Source organism: Trichosurus vulpecula, chromosome 9 (assembly GCF_011100635.1).
Source record: "Trichosurus vulpecula isolate mTriVul1 chromosome 9, mTriVul1.pri, whole genome shotgun sequence".
NCBI classification, from domain to species: Eukaryota; Metazoa; Chordata; class Mammalia; order Diprotodontia; family Phalangeridae; genus Trichosurus; species Trichosurus vulpecula.
This window is the reverse complement of record NC_050581.1, coordinates 61,428,434-61,447,246: the sequence shown is the minus strand read 5'-3', so window position 1 is coordinate 61,447,246 and position 18,813 is coordinate 61,428,434. Positions and strand designations below refer to the sequence as shown.

Here is an 18,813-nt window from a genome sequence, read left to right as displayed (position 1 = left end):
AAATAATTGGTCTTTCCAGGGGGATTTCCAGCTAGTGGCACCTCCACATGAACATGTCACAGCCTTATCCCCTGACAGGGCTCCTTCTGCTGGTGCATCCTGACCACATCAGAGCAATCTGACCACCTTCCATTCTGAAGCCTCATACAACTCCAAGCCTGCCTCTCTATTCAAGTGACTGCTACCATAATGGAAGACCTTCTCACCACCTTAGAACAGGGCAGTAATCTAATAGTATTTATAGTATCAACTCTATCCTAATTCAAATCCATCTTTTGTATCGTCAGAATATTTTATACAGATTTATTGTTATTCATCTGCTCAGGAATCTTCAGGGCCTCCCCAGTTATCTACCAGGTACAGTCTAACTTTTATCAGCATTCAAGGTCCTCCAAAATGTGATGCCACCTTACCTTTCTGGCTTTATCTTATAATCCTCTCCTTTTTGACTGCTCCAGACTACCCATTCTCTGCCAGCCTTCCCACTTAATATATCAGGCTCTCCACTTTCCCACCTCAGTGACTTTGCTCACACTGTTCCCTACTATGTTGGAAATACTATACCTCCATTCATAGCTTTTGAATTCCTACCTATCCTTTAAAGTTCTACTCGGATGATACTTCTTCTAGGTTATCCCCCTGGTGAGTAATGAAGTGCCTTGGATTTCCCACAGCCCTTTGCTTTACACCTTTCTAATGCCCTTATGCAATGTAATACTGGTTGTATTGGTTGTCAATTGGATCCAGCACACAATAGGTGCGTAACAAGTATTTGTTCCTGAATGTTGATGTACTTCAAGAGATAGCCCTGAATCGGAAGGACTGAGCAGAAACTCCATCCATCCCTCTTCCAATCCTACCCTTCCCATCCCCCACTAGGACATCACAAACATTCACAACTTTTTTTTCTGTGTCAGTTCTTTATTATTACAGTAATAAGGACAACAGAGTTCAGATTTTTATTGTGTGGTGTAGGTTATGGGGGAGAGGGTGTGAGGGGCCAGTGGCGATATAGCAGGAAAAAAGGGACCCAGAGACAAGGCCTGCATCTGTGCAAGTTACCTTGACTTCTGAGCCCCCTAAACTTCCAGCCATAGTGAGTGAAAGACAGGGACTGCCAGGCATCCTTTTCCACTTCAAATTGGAGCTGACCAAAGAATAGTAACCCCCTAAGCCCCTTCCCCCAAACTCTAATAAAAACACGACCAATCCTCATCCCAAGTGGAAGGGGAGGATACAAAGCTGGGTGGGGGTGGCACTCATAGGCAGGTCACGTCCATCTGGGTGGGGGACTGAGACATTAAATACAAGGAAATGGAGGGCCCTGAGTGGGGAACACGTCAGCCAACGAATGCCTTCCCTCACTCTGCTGTTGGTTTTACTTGTTTTGCCGCCTCCAGCTGGGACAGAAGCTCATCCCACTGGATAAACTGCTTGGAGAGGAGAATCGTCTTGGAAATGGGGTCAAGGATGAGAATAACCATGGTGCCAAGGGGGCTACAGTCAACAGGCATTTCACATATCTATTTGCAGGGGCGTTTTAAATGAACAGATGGACAGACAAGAGGGAGACAAAGACTGGAAAAGAGCGTGTGGCTATTCAGGTTGACCATTCCCCTACTCTAGAACCTCTAGGGCTTCTTCACCATACACAGGATCCAGTCCAGCTTCTCGGTTAAAGCTCTCTATGCTCTGACCCCAATCACCCTTTCTAACCTCATCTATCACTCTATCTCCTATGAGGGCCCTCCACTCCAACTATGCTGTACTATTCACCATTCCCTGAACATGTCCTTGGTTTTCCCATTTGCCACTTTTACTTACATCATTCTTTAAAACTGGAATGTCCTTCCCAATTTCTGGCTGCTGAAACTCCACTCAACATTCAAGGCTTAATTCAAGTGTTCTCAATCCCTCTGTGAAATTTTCCCTGGCCTTCCCAATCTGTAAACACGTGCAACACTCAAGAAAAGCCAAAGAGGGCCACTGACCATCTTAGCCACTTCCAGGGAGACACAGGATTTGGGAGTAGAAGGGTGGGAGGTAGGGGGATGGGGCCTAGTGAAGGGAGAAGCAAGGAGACAAGGGACTGGGTGTGGCCATGCTGAGAAGCAGGGGAAGCCCACTGAGGTGAAAGGATACCATCTTGTTGTACTCTTCCAGGAGCGCCTTGGTTGCTTCAGTGACTTCCTGACACTGATCCTGAAATGAGAGAAAGAAGCTGGAAGCTATCTGGTGATGGGGTTGAGTTTCCCAGGCTAACACTGCTCAAAGTTATGACAGCAACTTTGCTGCCTCCGGCTCTCTTTGCTGCCTCTCTCTCTCTCTCTCTCTCACCACCATGCCATAACTGGATGGGGGAAGACAGGGTGGACGCACCCAGGGGCACCCACTTATGTCCCATTCCCACCTCCCCAAAGGACAGCCTGAATCAGGAGAAGTCGAGGCAGATGCAGGCCTGGATCACTGGTGGGGAGAGCTCAGGGAAAGAAAATCAGAGTAGGAGCAGTAGTTTTCCTGCTCCGTAGTTCTCAGGGTTACATTGTCCCTGTTACCTTCCTCTCCTCCCCCAGTCACTGGGAAGAAGGGTAGACTGAGTCAAAAGACAGAAGTTCTGGTTTCATTTCTGTTACTGACTTATTGTGACTTTAGGCAAGCCACATAACTACTCTAAGCATGTTTCTTCAACTGAAAAATTCCATAAGTTGATTTCTTCTTGGATTTCTGGGAAAAAGGGAGAGAGAAAAGCCAGGGCAAGATGGACGGAAGGACAGGCACATATTCCTGATCTATCTTTGGTTTGCATAAGTGCAGAGAAGGGGACTGCCTCTTCCCTCCCACCTCCACTCTCCTCCCTCCCTGCCTCCCACCCCCAAGATCCAGACACCACACCCCTACCTGCTGCTGGATGTGGATCTGTGACAGAGCCTGCAACCGGGCAGCATGCTTGGGGACAGCTGAAAATCACACAAGCACAAGCCTGTTATTTGATGGGCTTTTTTTTAATCCTCTGGGGAATACTCAATAGTCTATTAGGTCTTCGGCTGGGATTAAAGTATTGAGTCTCTAAACTAAACAAACGATAGTTTCTATCGATTGCCTGGCAACTGTGGATGGAGGAAGGGCTCTGTGGGAGTGTGGGGCAGGGGGGCCAGTGCTGAAGGTTCCCAGGCAAGAAAGCCCTGGCCACCCTCTGCCTCCCTTTCACCTCTGGACGAGCAGGGTGAGAAAAGGAGGTTAGATCTGGTACTAATCGTGAAATCATGGCTTAAGGAGGCAAGCAAAGCTTCAGAGTCCCAGGCCAGCTTGTACCCTTCCCAAAGGCTGGTAAGCCCTGGGGCCTGGGTACAGAGCAAAGACAAGGGGCTTTACAGAGATGTTGGCACATCGCTATGATCTATCCCTGTTTCTCCTCCGCTGGCAGAGTCCAGCCTGCCCAGCTCACTGCCTGAGGCCACTAATATGCACTAAGTCTGTAAGCAAGCCTCCCCAAGATTCATCATTCTGAGCATCAGTATCAGCTTATGGCAGTGAGACAAGGACTTCTAGCAGTCAGCATTGAAGAGATGTAGAGAAAACTCCTAAACAAGGACAAGATGGATATCTGGATTCAATTAAAGCCTAGGTCTGTCACTCACCCCTGCTCCTTCCACCCAACTCTGCAGTGGCAGAGGCTGCTCTCTGTCAGTATGCAGAAAGAATTCTCCACACAGGGTCTAAGGCCTGATAGAGGGCAGGGATGAACCTTCTGACTGCCACCTCATCCCTAGCATCTTAGCCTCCCACCAAAACCAAGCGGTAGGACCAGAATGGAAGGCAGGAAGATTCAGCCCCTCTGAGATAAACTCAAGTTTTCAATATCTTTTTCTAAAAATTTAAACAGTATTTTTTCCCCAATTATATATTCAATATCTTTCAGGTGACAGGTAGCAATACTGCTGCAGAGCCAGCTGGAATCTAGTGCTAAGGACAATAAAAGATAACTTCACACATGTATAAATGACACCTTCCTCTTCCAGGCAGATTCTGCGCTCTTCCACCACATAGGGAACTCAAATTACATATAAAACATTTCTCTACAATGAATGCCAGTAAGGCCCACAACGAGTAAAGGGGGGAGATTATGGAATCTATTTTCCTCATTAAGAATAGGAAAATAGACAACACGAAGTTGGACAATACCCTCCAGAGCTAGCTTTCAGGAATTCTGATCTCCTTTTTGTATATATGGAAACTGACATCCAAAGAAAGAGATATGGATCAATCGAAGTGGCTCAGTGACAAAAAGGGAACAAAGGAGAACTGTGGTTCCACATGAAGCCCTCATCCTAGAACCTCTGGAGAAGGACCCCAAAAAGGGATCGCAAGCACATACAGATTCTCAATGACAGCCCCAAACCAGGAGGGAACACGCTATGTGCATCCACAGCAGCGATTCTAGTGACTCCATGTGGGGCCTGGAGGCCACCTATGCTGACAGAGCCAGATTCAGATCCCATGTCTACACCACCCCACTACTCCCAACCTGGACAAAAGCCCAAAGAGATGTTACAAGGCAGAATGCAATAAGCTAGCCAGCATGGCCATTTCTGCAGCTTTCCTGAGGAGGTGAGCAGCACTAGCAGGTGATATTCCCAGGGGATGGGGTCTCGGAGTTACCTTTGATGTGAGAGCTGTCCAGGAGGGGAGCCAGGGCCTCCACCTGCTCCAGGAGTGCCACTTGGGAGAGAATAAACTGCTCCTCTGAGAGGAAAGGAAGCAGACAGTGAAGAAGAGATCAGGGCCTAAGCTGATACCTCCTGCCTAATAATCCATCTTCACACATGTGCGTGTGTGCGTGCGTGCGTGCACGCATGTGTGTGTGTGTGCGCGCGCGCACGCGTGTGTGTGTGCCTGCCTTCTACCCTGGATTTGGGGGATCTCTATTGATCTGACATCAGAGATTCTTAACATGGATAGATTTGGGGGGTCCAGGGACTTGGATAGGAAAAAAAATCATATCTTTATTTTCACTAACCTTTCACTGAAATTCTTTCAATTATTTAAAACTATTATTCTGAGAGAGGCTACAGAGGCTTCCCTAGGCTGCCAAAAGATTACAGATTCCTGCTCCAGATTCCACCTCGCCCTTCGTGCTATATATATTCTCATGATGCACAACTCACCACTCAAGGCTGCTGTTCACAATGTCTTCCTGATCCCCTAAAGGGAATGCCCTCGGTCTCCCTCTACCAACCCAACACCAACCCACCCTGCAAGCTCCAGCTCAGCTCTACCTCCTCCATCCATCCAGTCAAGCAACAAATGTTTATTTAATGCCTATCATGTGCAAGGCACCGGAGAAATCTAAAGATGTATAATACTAACTAGCATTTATATGGGTCTTTCAGGCTCGCAGAGTGCTTCACAATTATCATCTCATTGGACTCTCACAACCACCCTGGGAAGTTAGATGCTACTATCTCCCCATTTTACAGATGAGGAAACTGAGGCAAGCAGTGGTTAAATGACTTGCCCAGGGGCACACAGCTAGCTTGTAAGTCTCTGAAGGCAATCTGAACTCAGGTCTTCCTGACTCTAGGTCCAGCACTCTATCCACCGCACCAGGTCTGGTCTGGGGGACAAAGGCACAGGCGTACAAACAGTAAAAGGGAGTCATGTGCTAAGTGCTAAATGTGTGACACAGATATATATGCCATATAACTTCAGAGGAAGAAGTGAGAGTAGTCAGGAAAGACTTCAAGGAGAAAGAAAGCCTTGAGCTGTGCCCTAAAGAGGATTGGTAGGATTTAAATAGGTGAAGAGGACAAAGAAATTCCAGATTAGCAGGGTGAGACTAAATCACGGAGGGCCCAGAATTCCAGGCTAGCGGCTCTCATGTTATCAGTAGACAGTGGGCCACCACTAAAGGTTTTTGAACAAGGCAGTGACATGATGGAAGCATTTTAGGAAGATCAGCCTGGAGACCGTATGGAATAGATATGAGAGAGACTAGAAACAAGGGCACTTGTTATGCTACTGCAATAATTCAAGTACAGGGGGGCGGCTAGGTGGTGCGGTGAGTAGAGCACCGGCCCTGGAGTCAGGAGGACCTGAGTTCAAATCCGGCCTCAGACACTTGATGCATGTACTAGCTGTGTGACCTTGGGCAAGTCACTTAACCCCAACTGCCCTCCAAAAAAAACCAAAACAAAACAAATAATTCAAGTATCAGATGAGCTTGGACCAGGATTTTGGCAGTGGAAATGGGAAGGAAAGGAGGCATACTAAAGATTTACAAAGGAAGAATCAATAGAACTTTGAAACCGTCTAGACTACTGGCCACAATGACTGTCCCCCTTTTTCTGACCTCTTATAGTCAGTATCCTGCAAGGAATAAGAATGGTGCCATACTCCTTTTATGTATGTTTATGTATGTTCTGAACTAAACTTCTTGAAAGTTAAGGACCATATCTTCTCTTTCTATTATCTCCTATAATAATCAACACAAAGCTGGGCACACAGTATGTGCTCAAATAAATCCTTGTTGATTCACTTCGATCATTAAGTTGATAGTCCCCTATCCCCCATTCCTTTACACTGTGAGATAAAAGAACCTAAAAATAAGACCCTTTACAATTTTCAATAATTCCCCCAAACCACTCCACCTCCAAATCCAATTTCACGTCAACCCTTCCCCTTAAAACCTATTTCCTCACTTGAGTGAGGCCTCTTTGGGGTGAAAATCCTGAGGGGCTCGTGGATGACCACATTCAGGAAGAAAGTCTGATCTTTGGATACTCATTAGTCCATGCCAGGACTTTAACAGATCTGTCTTCTTAATGTGGCTCTGAATTTGACCCTGCTAGTCACAATGACTGCCGTGAGAACAAGGATTCATGGACTAGACCTACCCTCTCAGCCCATGAGAACTTGTAGCCCCTCTCCGACCCCACAGGGAATTCCAAATCACTTTGTAATGGCTGATGGTCTAGACTGGGCTGGGCCTTTCAGTGGTAGCTCAGAACAAATTAAACCTTCAGTTGAGCTGGGGAAGATGTCTGAGGCTAAAGTGGTCCAGCAATTAGATGGATATAGGATTCAATAGTGGTGCCTAGTAGGGAAAACTTACTACTTGTTTACCTGCTAAGATGAACTGCAATTTGGCAGCATTAGGAACAGTAATCCGATCGATGTACTCAGGATCCAGGTATTTTATCAGGTCTTCAACTAAATGATCAAAAGAAAGAAAGGGAAGAGAAAAGGTCAACAACTTAAGGAATGTTGAGTTCTTTGTCACTTGGGAAGGGGGGCAACAATTTAACTTGTGGAGAGAAGGCACATTTGATCTGGTCTAAGTCTAAGATCGATGAGGTCCCTATCATAGAGACTTTTATATTTTTTCTAGCTTCCAATTTTCTGTCCCCAGTCCCAAATCCAAGGGCTCAGTAAATGAGATAGACACTGCCACTACTACCATATCAGGACCACTGGAACACTCTGCTTCCCCTGACTATAATGACCAAAGTGGTGGAAAAAATCCCTTTTCATCTTAGTTTCAGCTAAAACAAAGCTGAAGGGTATGGGGTGCTTGATAAGTGTTCTTCCAATTATTTATTAATAAGCTAAATTTGAAAACAAAATCTCCCCGAAAAACACGCACGGGAAATTTAAAAGACCACGGGCTTTTAACTCAAGCTTAACTAAAGTCTAGCTACGAATTCACTTGATTTAAGAAATTTATGCTGAATTCAAAACAGCAAAAAGGGTATTTCCATACACACAAAATTGACCTGTTCACATTTACTTCTTTCTAATTTACTTCTGTTCTCTTCTTTGCATTTAAAAAAAAGCTTAGAATAGACTTTTTTTTAGCATCACTATTACTAACCTTCTACCTTCCTCAATCCAATTAAAAATGAGAGAAAGAAAGAAAAAAAACTTATAACAAGCAAAAGTAATCAACAAAAGGAAACCACTCAATGGTCGTATTGAAAAATTCATGTCTCTGCACCGTATGTCCACCACCTCTTGATCAGAATGGAGGTTAATATACATAGGTTGTCTGAAGACATGGTTGGAATTTTTTAAATAAGAATTCTGAAGTTTTTCTAAGCTAGTTTTCTTTACAGTGTTGCTGTCCTGGTACGAATTGTTTTCCCGTATTTGCTTACTTCATTCTGCATGAGCTCATACTGAAATTGCTCTCTGAAATTCTCTGGTAATTTCTTGTTAGTAATAACTCACACACCGCCATTTATTCAGCCATTGCCCAGCTGTCTGAGAGGTGATCTAGGGCACCCCTGACAGTCTACTCCTTTGCTTTTCTTCCCCGTCCCCCTTCCCCTTTTAGGATCAAGAGGGTTGTTCTCTCTGATATCATCCTCCTCCCTAACCACCATCCCTCCCTACTATATCCTGCCTTTTCTCCCTGTTGAATTTGATGTATTTCTACACCAAATTATGTGTCAACCTTCTTCTGTCTGGTTCAGATAAGAGTAAGGTTCATCTGGGGCAGCTAGGTGGTGCAGTGAGTAGCATACTTGACACACTCACTAGCTGTGTGACCTTGGACAAGTCACTTAACCCCAATTGCCGTGCCTTCCCCCCTCAAAAAAAAAACAAAAAAAAAACCAAGAGTAAGGTTCATCTGATGCCCTCTCCCATGACTCTTTCCTTCACAACAGTATGCTCTTCTTTTCACATACTCCCAGTATCCTATGAGGACATTAAGGTTCTAAAGGGACACTGCTTTCTCTCCCCTTATTAGCCTTTCATCATTATATAGATGCTTGAACTTGATCAAATATATTTATCTTTCTAGGTTTCTCTGGACTCTAGTGTTTGTATTTCCAAGTCACTACTCAGCTCTGGTCTTTACATCAAATATGCCTAAAAGCCCTTTATTCCATTAAAGATATATATTTTTTTCCCTTTCCAGATTTTCCTCAGCTTTGCAAGGTAAATTGTAGTTTTAAGACTTGCTCTTGTGCCTTTTGGAATACTATATTCTAAGATCTCCTCTTGCTTGTAGTAAAAGCTGCCACATCTTATATGATTCTGACTGTGGTTCCTAGATATTTGAATTCTTTCTTTCTGGATGCTGGCATTATTTGGGGACGATGAAGAACATGGGAGTTCTGGATTCTAGCTATGACATACTGTGGACCAGATACCTTGACATACCTTGATACTAAATATCTTACATTGTCTTTTTTTCAATCTTTTGATTTTGTTCTAATGTTTCTTTCTGTCTCATGGAGTCACTGATTCCTGTTTAGTTTATTTTAGTTTTCAGGAAATCTATTTCTTAGGTAACATTTAGCACTTTTGCTTCTAAGTTACTTATTCTTCCATTCTCTTCCTCCAGGATTTTTTATATCTTCTAAGTATTCATATAGTCATTGTGAAAAATCCATTCCTGTCTTTTTTAATGGAAAGTTCCACTTATTCTTATGCTTTCTAGTGTTTTTGAAAATATATTTTCATTTATTTCATTAAATATTTTCCAATTATACGTAAAAATTTTTTGACAATTCATTTAAAAAAAATTTTTAGTTCCAAATTCTCTTACTCCTTCCTTCCCACCCTTCCTCCAACCCTGAGAAAGCAAGCAACATGATATTGATTACATGCGAAGTCGTGCAAAACGTATTTCCAGATTAGTCATGTTGCAAAACACACACACACATACACACACACACACAGACATACACAAGAAAAATTTTAAAAAGTAAAATAAATATGCTTCAATCTGCACTCAGAGTTCATCAGTTCTCTTTCTGGAGGTAAACAATGACTGAACAAACAGCAATCTATTATTGTACCTGGTCTATTATAGAAATATGTCAGACAATTCCAGAGAATCCTGGAAAGAAGGAACCAATACAGATACAATGAAAATAACACTGTAAAGAAAAACAACTTTGAAAGACTTAAGAACTCTGACCAAAGTAATAACCAACTACATCTTCAGAAGATGCAAGATAAAACATGTTGCTTATGTCTTGACAGAGAGGTGTTACATTCAAGGTACTGAAAGAAACAATATATTTTTGGATTTGGCCACTGTGTGGATTTATTTTTCTTGACTTGCTTTACTTGATACAGGGATATCTTTTTTTCCTGTTCTTAATTAGGAAGGTGGGGAAGGTGGGATATAGCAGTATTGATGCCAAGATAAAGGGAATAAGAACAGGAGGGCCATTGAAACATTTCTAAGAGTGAACAGTGGAGTACAAAAGAAAGTTCATAAGGATAAGCAAGACATACTTAAAACTAATGGGTTAAATTTATTATAAACATTTTTTTTAATTCAGTAGCGAGGAGAACCTTGCGGCTTCATATACAATCCTCTCTGTATTTCACTTTGCATATTGAAGTGCTTATTTTTAAAAAGAATTTTTTTCTTGCTTGTTAAGTTTAGAATTTTAAAAGTTAAGGGGGAAGAAAAAGAAAATGGAGATTTCCCATTGAGGGAAAAAAGAGTGACCCTTCGGTCAAAAGACCATCCTGAACAATTCTATTGAGCATAAAACAGTCCAGTAGTTCGTCATCTGCCCTGAACTCCAAAGAAATCAGGTGAAGATTAAAATAACTTTGACAACAGATACCAAGGAAAATGGCTAAGCATTGTCATAGTGTCTCCTCATCAAATCCAATGGCTTTTTTTTTCAGTCCTCATTCTCTTTGACCTCTCCCTAGCACTTGACATTGTTGGTCACTCTCTATTTCTTATTTTCTCTTCTCACCTTCCATAACACTGGACTCCCACACTTCTATCTCTCTGACTGCAGTTCCTTTTTTGTCTCCTTTGTAGGTTCATCTTTCTCCTATCCTATAAATGCTGGTATTCCCAAATACTCTGTCCTTGACCCTTTTCTCTATATTACCTTCCCTGGTAATCATATCTATTCCTATTACATCAATTACCACCTTTATACAAATGACCCCTAATCTATATTTCCAGCCTGAAATTCTCTCTGCTCCAGATCTATATTTCTAACTACTGAACATGCCAAAGACATTTCCAACTCAACAGATCCAAAACTGGACTCATCATCTTCCTTCCTAAACCAGGATCTACCCCTAACTTCTTTGTTTAAATAATTTTATTATCTGTTTTTAGCATTCTTTACTTTTTAAATTTTGAGTTCCAAATTCTTTCCTTCTCTCCTACACCTTCCCTGCCCACTGAGAAGGCAAACAAAACGACATTATTATACAAGTGAAGAAAGACATGACAAAGAAAATTAACAGCTTGGAACAAGAAGTTAAAAAAAACTCACCAAAGGAAAAACTCTCTAAAAATTAGAACTGAACAACTAGAAGCTAATGACTCCACAAAACATCAGGAAATAAAGTTGTAAAAATACAGAAGAAAATGTAAGGTATCTCACAGCAAAACCAACAAGAGAAAAAAAAGCAAGGAGAGCTAATTTAAGAATCACTGGATTCATGGGTCATAATTCTTCACCACAACTTGACTAGTGTGTAAATTAATTCAATGTGAAGTTATATGTAGAAGTTATATGGGATTCCATGCCGTCTTGGGGAGGGAGGTGGGGAGGGAGGGAAGAAAATCTGGAACTCAAAATTATGTAGAACCAAGTGTTGTAAGCTAAAAATAAAAATAATAATAATAATAAAAAATGAAAAAAAAAAGAATCATTGAATTACTTGAAAGCCATGACTTTAAAAAAGGCTCCTGGATATCCTATTTCAAGAAATCATAAAAGAAAACTGCTCAGATCTTTAGAACCAGAAGGTAAAGTAGCAATAGAAGGAATCCACTGTTCACTTCCTGAAAATTCAAAAGAAAAAATCCCATATATATATTATAGCCAAAATCCAGAGCTTCAAGGTCAAAGAAAAACTACTTTAAGGAGCCAAAAAGAATTTGAGTCAGGATGACACACAATCCAGTGGCCGCCACAGGAAGGAGAGGAGAGCTTGGAAGGATATTTTTCAGAGTATTTTGTCTGGACCCTTCCACTGCACTGAGATCACACTCTTGTTTTGTACATTTCTCCCTCTTAGATTATAAGCTCTCTTACAGTAAGGATTATATTTTCTTTCATCTCCACATTGCTAAGGCCTATCAATCAACCTAGCACAATGGGCTGCAGACAGGACTTGAAGTTGTGTTTAAGTTGAAGAAAGGTTGTACTTTCTCCCAAAACTTGATATATAACACCTGAATGATGCCTATAATCAGTAGTAGTAAATACTATATACTCACGTATTTCTCCTTTCAAAGAGATCTCATTACAGGAATTACACTTTAACCAACCCAGTAAATGTTTGGTGAACTGAACTGCTCTTTCCAATAGCACTGGATCTTCTATTAAGTCTATATTTAAAGGACTAAGGATATGTTTGACTCTCAGACTGATGCTGTTTTCTTACTCTGAATATAAGGAGAACTGTGGGCTCCCTACAGTGACTGCTAGTGGAGAGAATGCAATTTTCACAGGCCAATGAGAATGATGGAAAGCCTGGAAATGGATGTAGCCAGAATTGCTAAAAGGATGGGTTCCAGGCTGAAAGATTCAGAACACTGGCCAGTTCTGCCTTTCCAAAAACCAGCCCCCAATGCTAAAGCCTTCCAAATGCTGTAAGTCTTCACAAATTTCTAATGGACATCCATAATTGATCTGCTTTAGCTAAGCTATGCTATAATGAAATGGGGGTGCAGAAAACCAAAATAAATTCATTATGAAGCCTAACTCAGCTCCTTCCTTGTCAGAGTCTTTTGGGGTTTAGAGATTCAAAGCTATGTCTCACCACTTTCTGTCCCAAGAAACTGCCTGAGACCCATTCCACAGTTCTCATCATGGCGCAGGGACTTGAACTCCTTTATCCCACAACCAAATTACTAAATCTTTGTGATGAGATGTCAGGGCAAGAAGATGCTATAGTGTCCACTGCTGGTCTTAGTCCTACCTCACCTAGATCCCCATTCACTCTTTGTCCCAGCTGTGTAGGTTCTACCTCACATCTGGAATTGGTTTGGTTGCTCATTGCCTAATGGTATCACATGAGGGCTTTACATGCACAAAGATTCCTTCTCTAAATTCTGAGCTATAGAAAAACTCACTTTTCCCTAGTTCAACCTAGAAAAAGTTAAGAGTTTTTCAAAAGGAACTAAGAAACTAATGACAGCTACAATCATCAAATCTATCCGGTATTGGTTAAAAAAACAAACAGAGAAATCAATGGAACAGAGAAGAGAGAATCAGAAACAAGGGAACTCAATAACCCAGTGTTTGATAAAGTGGAAATCATAAACCACTGAGGAAAAAACTCCTTATTTAATAAAATCTGCTGGGAAAACTGGAAAGCAGTGTGGCAGAAATTAGGGTTAGACAGATACCTTATACCATATTCAACAATTCATTCTAAATGGATACATGATTGCAATATTAAAGATCATATTATTTTTAAAAAATTAGAAGTATTCTTTACCAAACAAGAGATAGAGACAATTACAAAAGATAAAACATAACTTTGATTACACAAAAATGAAAAGCTTCTGCCTAGAGAAAACTAATGCACATAGGATAAAAAAGGAAATGGCCAAATGGGAAAAAAAATCTTCGTATATATACACAATTAATAAATATATACAAATATACTAATATGTATATGACTAATAGCTATTCCCCAATAGAAAAGTAGTCAAAAGATATGAACAAACACTTCTCAAAAGAAGAATGGCAAAGTATTCAAAACCACATGAAAGAATGCTCCAAATTATGAATAAGACAAATAAAAATCAAAACAACCCTGAAGTTTCACCTCACACTCTGCAAATTGACAAAGATGACAAAAAAAAAAAGGCAAAAGCCAATTTTGGAAGGGTTGTATAATGATAGGAATACAGACACTTGCTAGTGGAATTGTGAAATGATACAATCATTTTGCAAAGCAATTTGGAATTATGCAAATAACATGACTAAAATGTACATAATCTTTGAATCAGAGACACCATTACTGGGCTTATATCCTAAGGAAGCCATCAATAAGAAGAAAACCCCATATACACCAAAATATTTATAGCAGCATTTTTTTGCAGGGGAAAGCAAATGCCCATCTTTAGGGGAATGGCTAAACAAAAGCTGACTATAACGGAACACGAATGTGTTGTAAGAAATAACACACGTGACAAATACAGAGAAGCATCCATGAACCGATCCAGAGTGAAGTAAGCTGACCCAAGAAAGCAATATATACAATAACTATAACAATGTAAATGGAAAGAACCACACACACACACACACACACACACACACACACACACACTCAAAACTGAATGTAACAAAATTATAAAGCAAACTCAAAAAAGGAAATATGGGAGGACACATACCAGCCCACTGCTTCACGGAAAATAATCCATCAAAATGTGTACAAAGCACACATTTTTTTAAATCAAAATTTAATTAATTTAGTCTAGCCATGGATTGGCTTGAATGACAGAGTTTATAGGATGCCCCAAAGCCAGTTTCTTTCTCTTCTTTCAAGTCTATCTGAAGAATCCTAACCCAAAGTCCTCTTTTCAGCACTGGAGTATTTCCCTTTCCATTTCCAGCTTTCTCCCTCCCTCCCTCATTCCCTCTTCACCACCACACCAAGGTGAGAGGGTCTGACTACAGTTCTGGTCGCTAATAATTCATGTGGGTGACCTCTTACCAATAAAGAACTGACAAATTAATGAATTACTTTCAGCTGGAGTAACAAACCATTGCATGTGCATAGCTACACATCATCATATCTGGACAGCATCCAAATAGGCCAAAGCCCACCCAAAAATGATGTGCCTACCCACCCTGGTCTTGTAAAGAAGCAGGAATCACTCTTCCACACCTCCAGAGATTCTAGCAGTTGGGAAACACTAGTGATAGGAGAACTTACTCTTTTTATACAGGACTTTAACTCTCTCTCTTTTGCTGGAAATGTTGCCCAAAGCCACCTGCACCTTAATCAAGCCATCAGCTACCTAGGGAAGGGAAGAAGAGTAAAAGGGAGAGAGAGAGAACAATAAGGGCAGGTTAACAGAAGCAGGTGACTGGTGAAGCCAGGACTTGGCAAATACGAAGTATATTATCACTAAGTCCCCAAGCTGACTACCTATAATATCTACCTGTCCCTACCCCTCCCACACCCCCAAATCCTTCACACATCACTCAGTCTCCTCATCTCCAATCATCCACATAGGCTACCCACTATATCCGGAGATCCTCCTGTAGACACTTCCGTCTACTAATTTTAAATCTTCTCTAGTTTCCTGTATTTTATGATGTCTTGTAACTATTCTCCAATTGATTCTCTTATGTTGGGATTGTCTCTTAAACAGAATGCAGGTGCTTTTCTCTCCCTTACAGTGTAACAGTCCAGTGCTAGGCCTAGAGTTGGTGCTCAGTAAACACAGATTGTCTAGAAGAAAAGGCTGTAGGTAGTGGTGAGAAATAAAATGTAGAAATGGATTTCTTTGGAAACTGTTATGAAATCAAACTGAAACCATAGTGAGTTTGTGAAAATTAGACATCAGTTCATATTCTTCTGCCTAGAAACTTAATTAAACGATCAAGGGCCTCATGAATGAGAGTAGCGGGGGCTGGGGGGATGGGGAATAGAAGCTGAAGCAGAATGTTAGAACATCGACTAGTGAGACAATTCTATTCCCTACCCATCAGCTCAGAACAAACAGAAAAGCCTATTGATGAAATCTGATTCCATGAGAAGTGTGCAGAATCATATACAACTTGGTCAGCACCGTGCTCTAGTCTATCCCCTGCAGTTTTCACCATCGAATGCAGGGAGAACAACAGTACTCAATTAGAGAGGCTTCAGCTTGGGAAGGGAAGGTGAGCCTCACACATAGAAGATAGGTGCACCCGACTAAAATACTGATCCCAATCTCCACCTTATTCCTGTCTAAAGATTTAGATTCTATTCATTTTTTCAAGACTCAACTCAAAACATCCCAGCCAAAGTGACACTCTCCCTCTCAGCACAATTCATTAGACAAACACAGAGCGCCCTCTGACAGCTTTTCTATTGTGCTTCTGAATTTTCATTGAATTTTTCCTGGGTCACCATAAAAGCTCATCTCTTTAATACCAACATCCTTCCCAGTTATGGTGTAATGTAAAGAGCACCAGATGAATTGGGGGTCTGCATACAAACCCAAATTCTGTTGCTTACTATCTGGGTGAGTTTAGCTCTTTGGTCCTCCATTTTCTCATCTTTGAGATGTAACTGATAGTATGTTTTTTGTAAGTCACATGTATAATGGGAAAAGGAGGTGATCTAGTCATATAGTCAAATAAGAAATACCGGATAACTCAAATATTGTGCTGAAATCCCAAAGATGTTTAAAAAAGACCCAAAAGAAGGACTCCAGCACATTGGGCAGATCCTTCAGGAAGGATTTACAAAAAGATCTGGATTAAGAATAAAATAAAAAAGATATTAATCTACACTTATGAAGTCTATATGAGAGATCAGAGATCTGCCTAAAATCTGATTTGTCTGCCATCCAACTAATATACTCCATGAGGGCTGAGATAGCGTCATTCATCTTTGTACTCCCGGTGCCAAGCATAGTATCTGGAACACGTTAAATTTTTAAACCGAAAACCAAGCTTTTATCTAGAAGAGTCTAATCTCATTCCCAATTTCTCATCTGAGCTGTACAACTTGAGTTACTCCTCTCGGACAGATAAATCTGAGATGTCCTTTGGAGTTTTGCTCAGTTTCTAAGTCAGGGTCTTTCTCAGAGGAAAGGGAGGAAGGAACCATCAGAAGATTGAGCTGGCAATGGTCAACTCTGCCCCAAATAATTTCAGCGGGTTTATTTTATCATTATCACCTTGTCATAGGGTAGTCCTGTTCCTAACTCAGTCTCAAGTGACTGGGAATTACAATTCACTGTTTTGATTTCCCAGGGAGAAAGATTACAGGACCAAGGTCCATCATTTGTTCTGGTGTTTCTGCTAACAGTTTCAGATCATTTCATATGGCTAAGGACTCAGAGGCTCTAAAGAATGTAACAGGCAAGCAATGGAGAATACTGCTCTGCATATGAGGTGTTCTGTCCAATTCTGTCATCCAACCCAGACTCCTGCTTCAATGAGATAACAGGGAGAACACAGGGAAAATCACTGAGATGGAGTCATAGGTGTCACAGATGGGGAAGTCAATTCACCGAATACTACACAGGAGGAAATCAGTGAAGAGTCTCGGCAGGGAGGGAATACTGGGGGTTACCAGTAAGAAGTCAAAGGTGGGGTATCACCAGGGATGGTGGAAATATCACACAGCGTAGGGTGAGGAGTCATCAGGGCTGTTGCTTTGGTGAGAATCATTAGGGGAGTAGTGAAGAAAAATCACAGAGGGTCACAAAATGAGGAAATAAGAATAGTAATAGGAAAGTATCATGAGGGGTAGTCACTGGGAGTCACAGGGGAGTCAGTGAGAAGTTACAGAGCTGTCACACAATGAGAGTCAAGGAGACATGGATCATTCTAGCCACAGGGGGAAGGGAAAGGGGTGGTCAATTAGTGGTCACCAGGCAGTAACTTGGAGGAAGGGGTGGGAAGGTGGTCACACTAGGGAGGGTGGTCACCAGTCATTGGGGGAAGAGAGCTGTCATACGAGGGACGGTGGTCACTAGACAGTCACTGGAGAGAGGTCACACTAGGGAGGGTGCTCATCAGGTAGTCACTGCCGGGAGAGGGTTGTCACACCAGGGAAGGTGGTCACACTGGGGAGGGTGGCCACCAGGCAGTCACTGGGAGGCGGTCACACTAGGGAAGGTGCTTGCACTAGGGAGGGTGGTTACCAGACAGTCACTGGAGGGCGGGGAGGTGTCACATTGGGGAGGGTGGTCACCAGGCAGTCACTGGGGGGAGGGAGGTCACACTAAGGAGGGTGGTCACCAGGCAGTCAGTGGGGGGAGAGCGCTGTCACACTAAGGAAGGTGGTCGCACTAGTAAGGGTGGTCACCAGGCAGTCACTGGGGGGCAGGGAGTCATAAAGTGGAGAAGGGGTGGGGTCAGTGGGCAGTCACACCCCTGGGAAGATGGGCTCGAGAAAGGATCACGCAAGGGAGAATTCTGGGTTTGTGGCCGGAGCCTCGGGTCGCGGCCTGCTCACCTTCCTCGAGCCGCGCGCCCCGCCCGCCCCGTACACCCAGCGCTCCAGCTCCTCTAGCCGGGCCTGTAACCGCTGCACTTCTGTCAGAGCCGCCATCGCTTCAGCCTTAACCAGGAAACACTCAGGAGGCGGGACATCCGGCTGATTGGAAGGGGCTACCCAATCCGAGTGCACGGAGGCCTACCTGCGAAGGAAATGACGACACGAAATCCCTCAGCTGCAGCTTTAGTCCCGCCCCTCCGGAACCAGAAGCGGCCCGGGAGAGGCTTTGTGGATGGGTCGGACTGACTAGTTACCTAGGCAACCAACTTCGGACCAGGTCTAGGTAGTTACAATCTCTCACCTTCTGCCCACTGTTTTCCTTACAGTGAGTGCCTCTGTGGTCTCCGTTCCAGGCCTGGCCCACCTAGAGCCTTAGCTGGTCCTTTCCTACCTAAGAATCCCTGGGACAACTCCTCCACGTCTTCAAAGTCCCTGTCACCCAGCGCCCTCCAAGGCTCAGCTGCTTTCGCGCCCCCTCCCCCACCTCGACTCAGCCCCGCCCCTCCTCAGCCCTTCCCACTCCAGCTCAGCCCCGCCCCGTTGGTTCGTCCACAACCTGCCCCAATAAGCTCCAGCCTGAGTCTGCCCAAAAACCTTGGGGACCCACATCCTCCCATAGGTGCACTGTCATGT

At 42.7% G+C, this 18,813-nt stretch overlaps 1 protein-coding gene across 1 annotated transcript; it reads right to left on the bottom strand.

The window, feature by feature from the left end:
- Positions 1-900: 900 nt before the first annotated feature.
- On the bottom strand, positions 901-18,672 carry DCTN3 (dynactin subunit 3). The gene is made up of 8 exons (XM_036738679.1): positions 18,482-18,672; positions 18,139-18,322; positions 14,893-14,977; positions 7,123-7,209; positions 4,660-4,743; positions 2,899-2,957; positions 2,143-2,202; positions 901-1,451 (listed from the first exon to the last, which is right to left on the bottom strand). Exons 2-8 carry the CDS (start codon positions 18,232-18,234, stop codon positions 1,362-1,364), a joined length of 561 nt encoding a protein of 186 aa, XP_036594574.1. The 5' UTR covers positions 18,235-18,322; positions 18,482-18,672; the 3' UTR covers positions 901-1,361.
- Between the last annotated feature and the right edge of the window lie 141 nt (positions 18,673-18,813).

Coding starts and splice junctions, on each gene's coding strand:
- DCTN3 (XM_036738679.1), bottom strand. CDS start 18,234: ATGGCGGCTCTGACAGAAGTGCAGCGGTTACAGGCCCGGCTAGAGGAG. Junction 14,978..18,138: donor GGGCGCGCGGCTCGAGGAAG/GTGAGCAGGCCG, acceptor TCCCTTCCCTAG/GTAGCTGATGGCTTGATTAA. Junction 2,203..2,898: donor AGATCCACATCCAGCAGCAG/GTAGGGGTGTGG, acceptor CTCTCATTTCAG/GATCAGTGTCAGGAAGTCAC.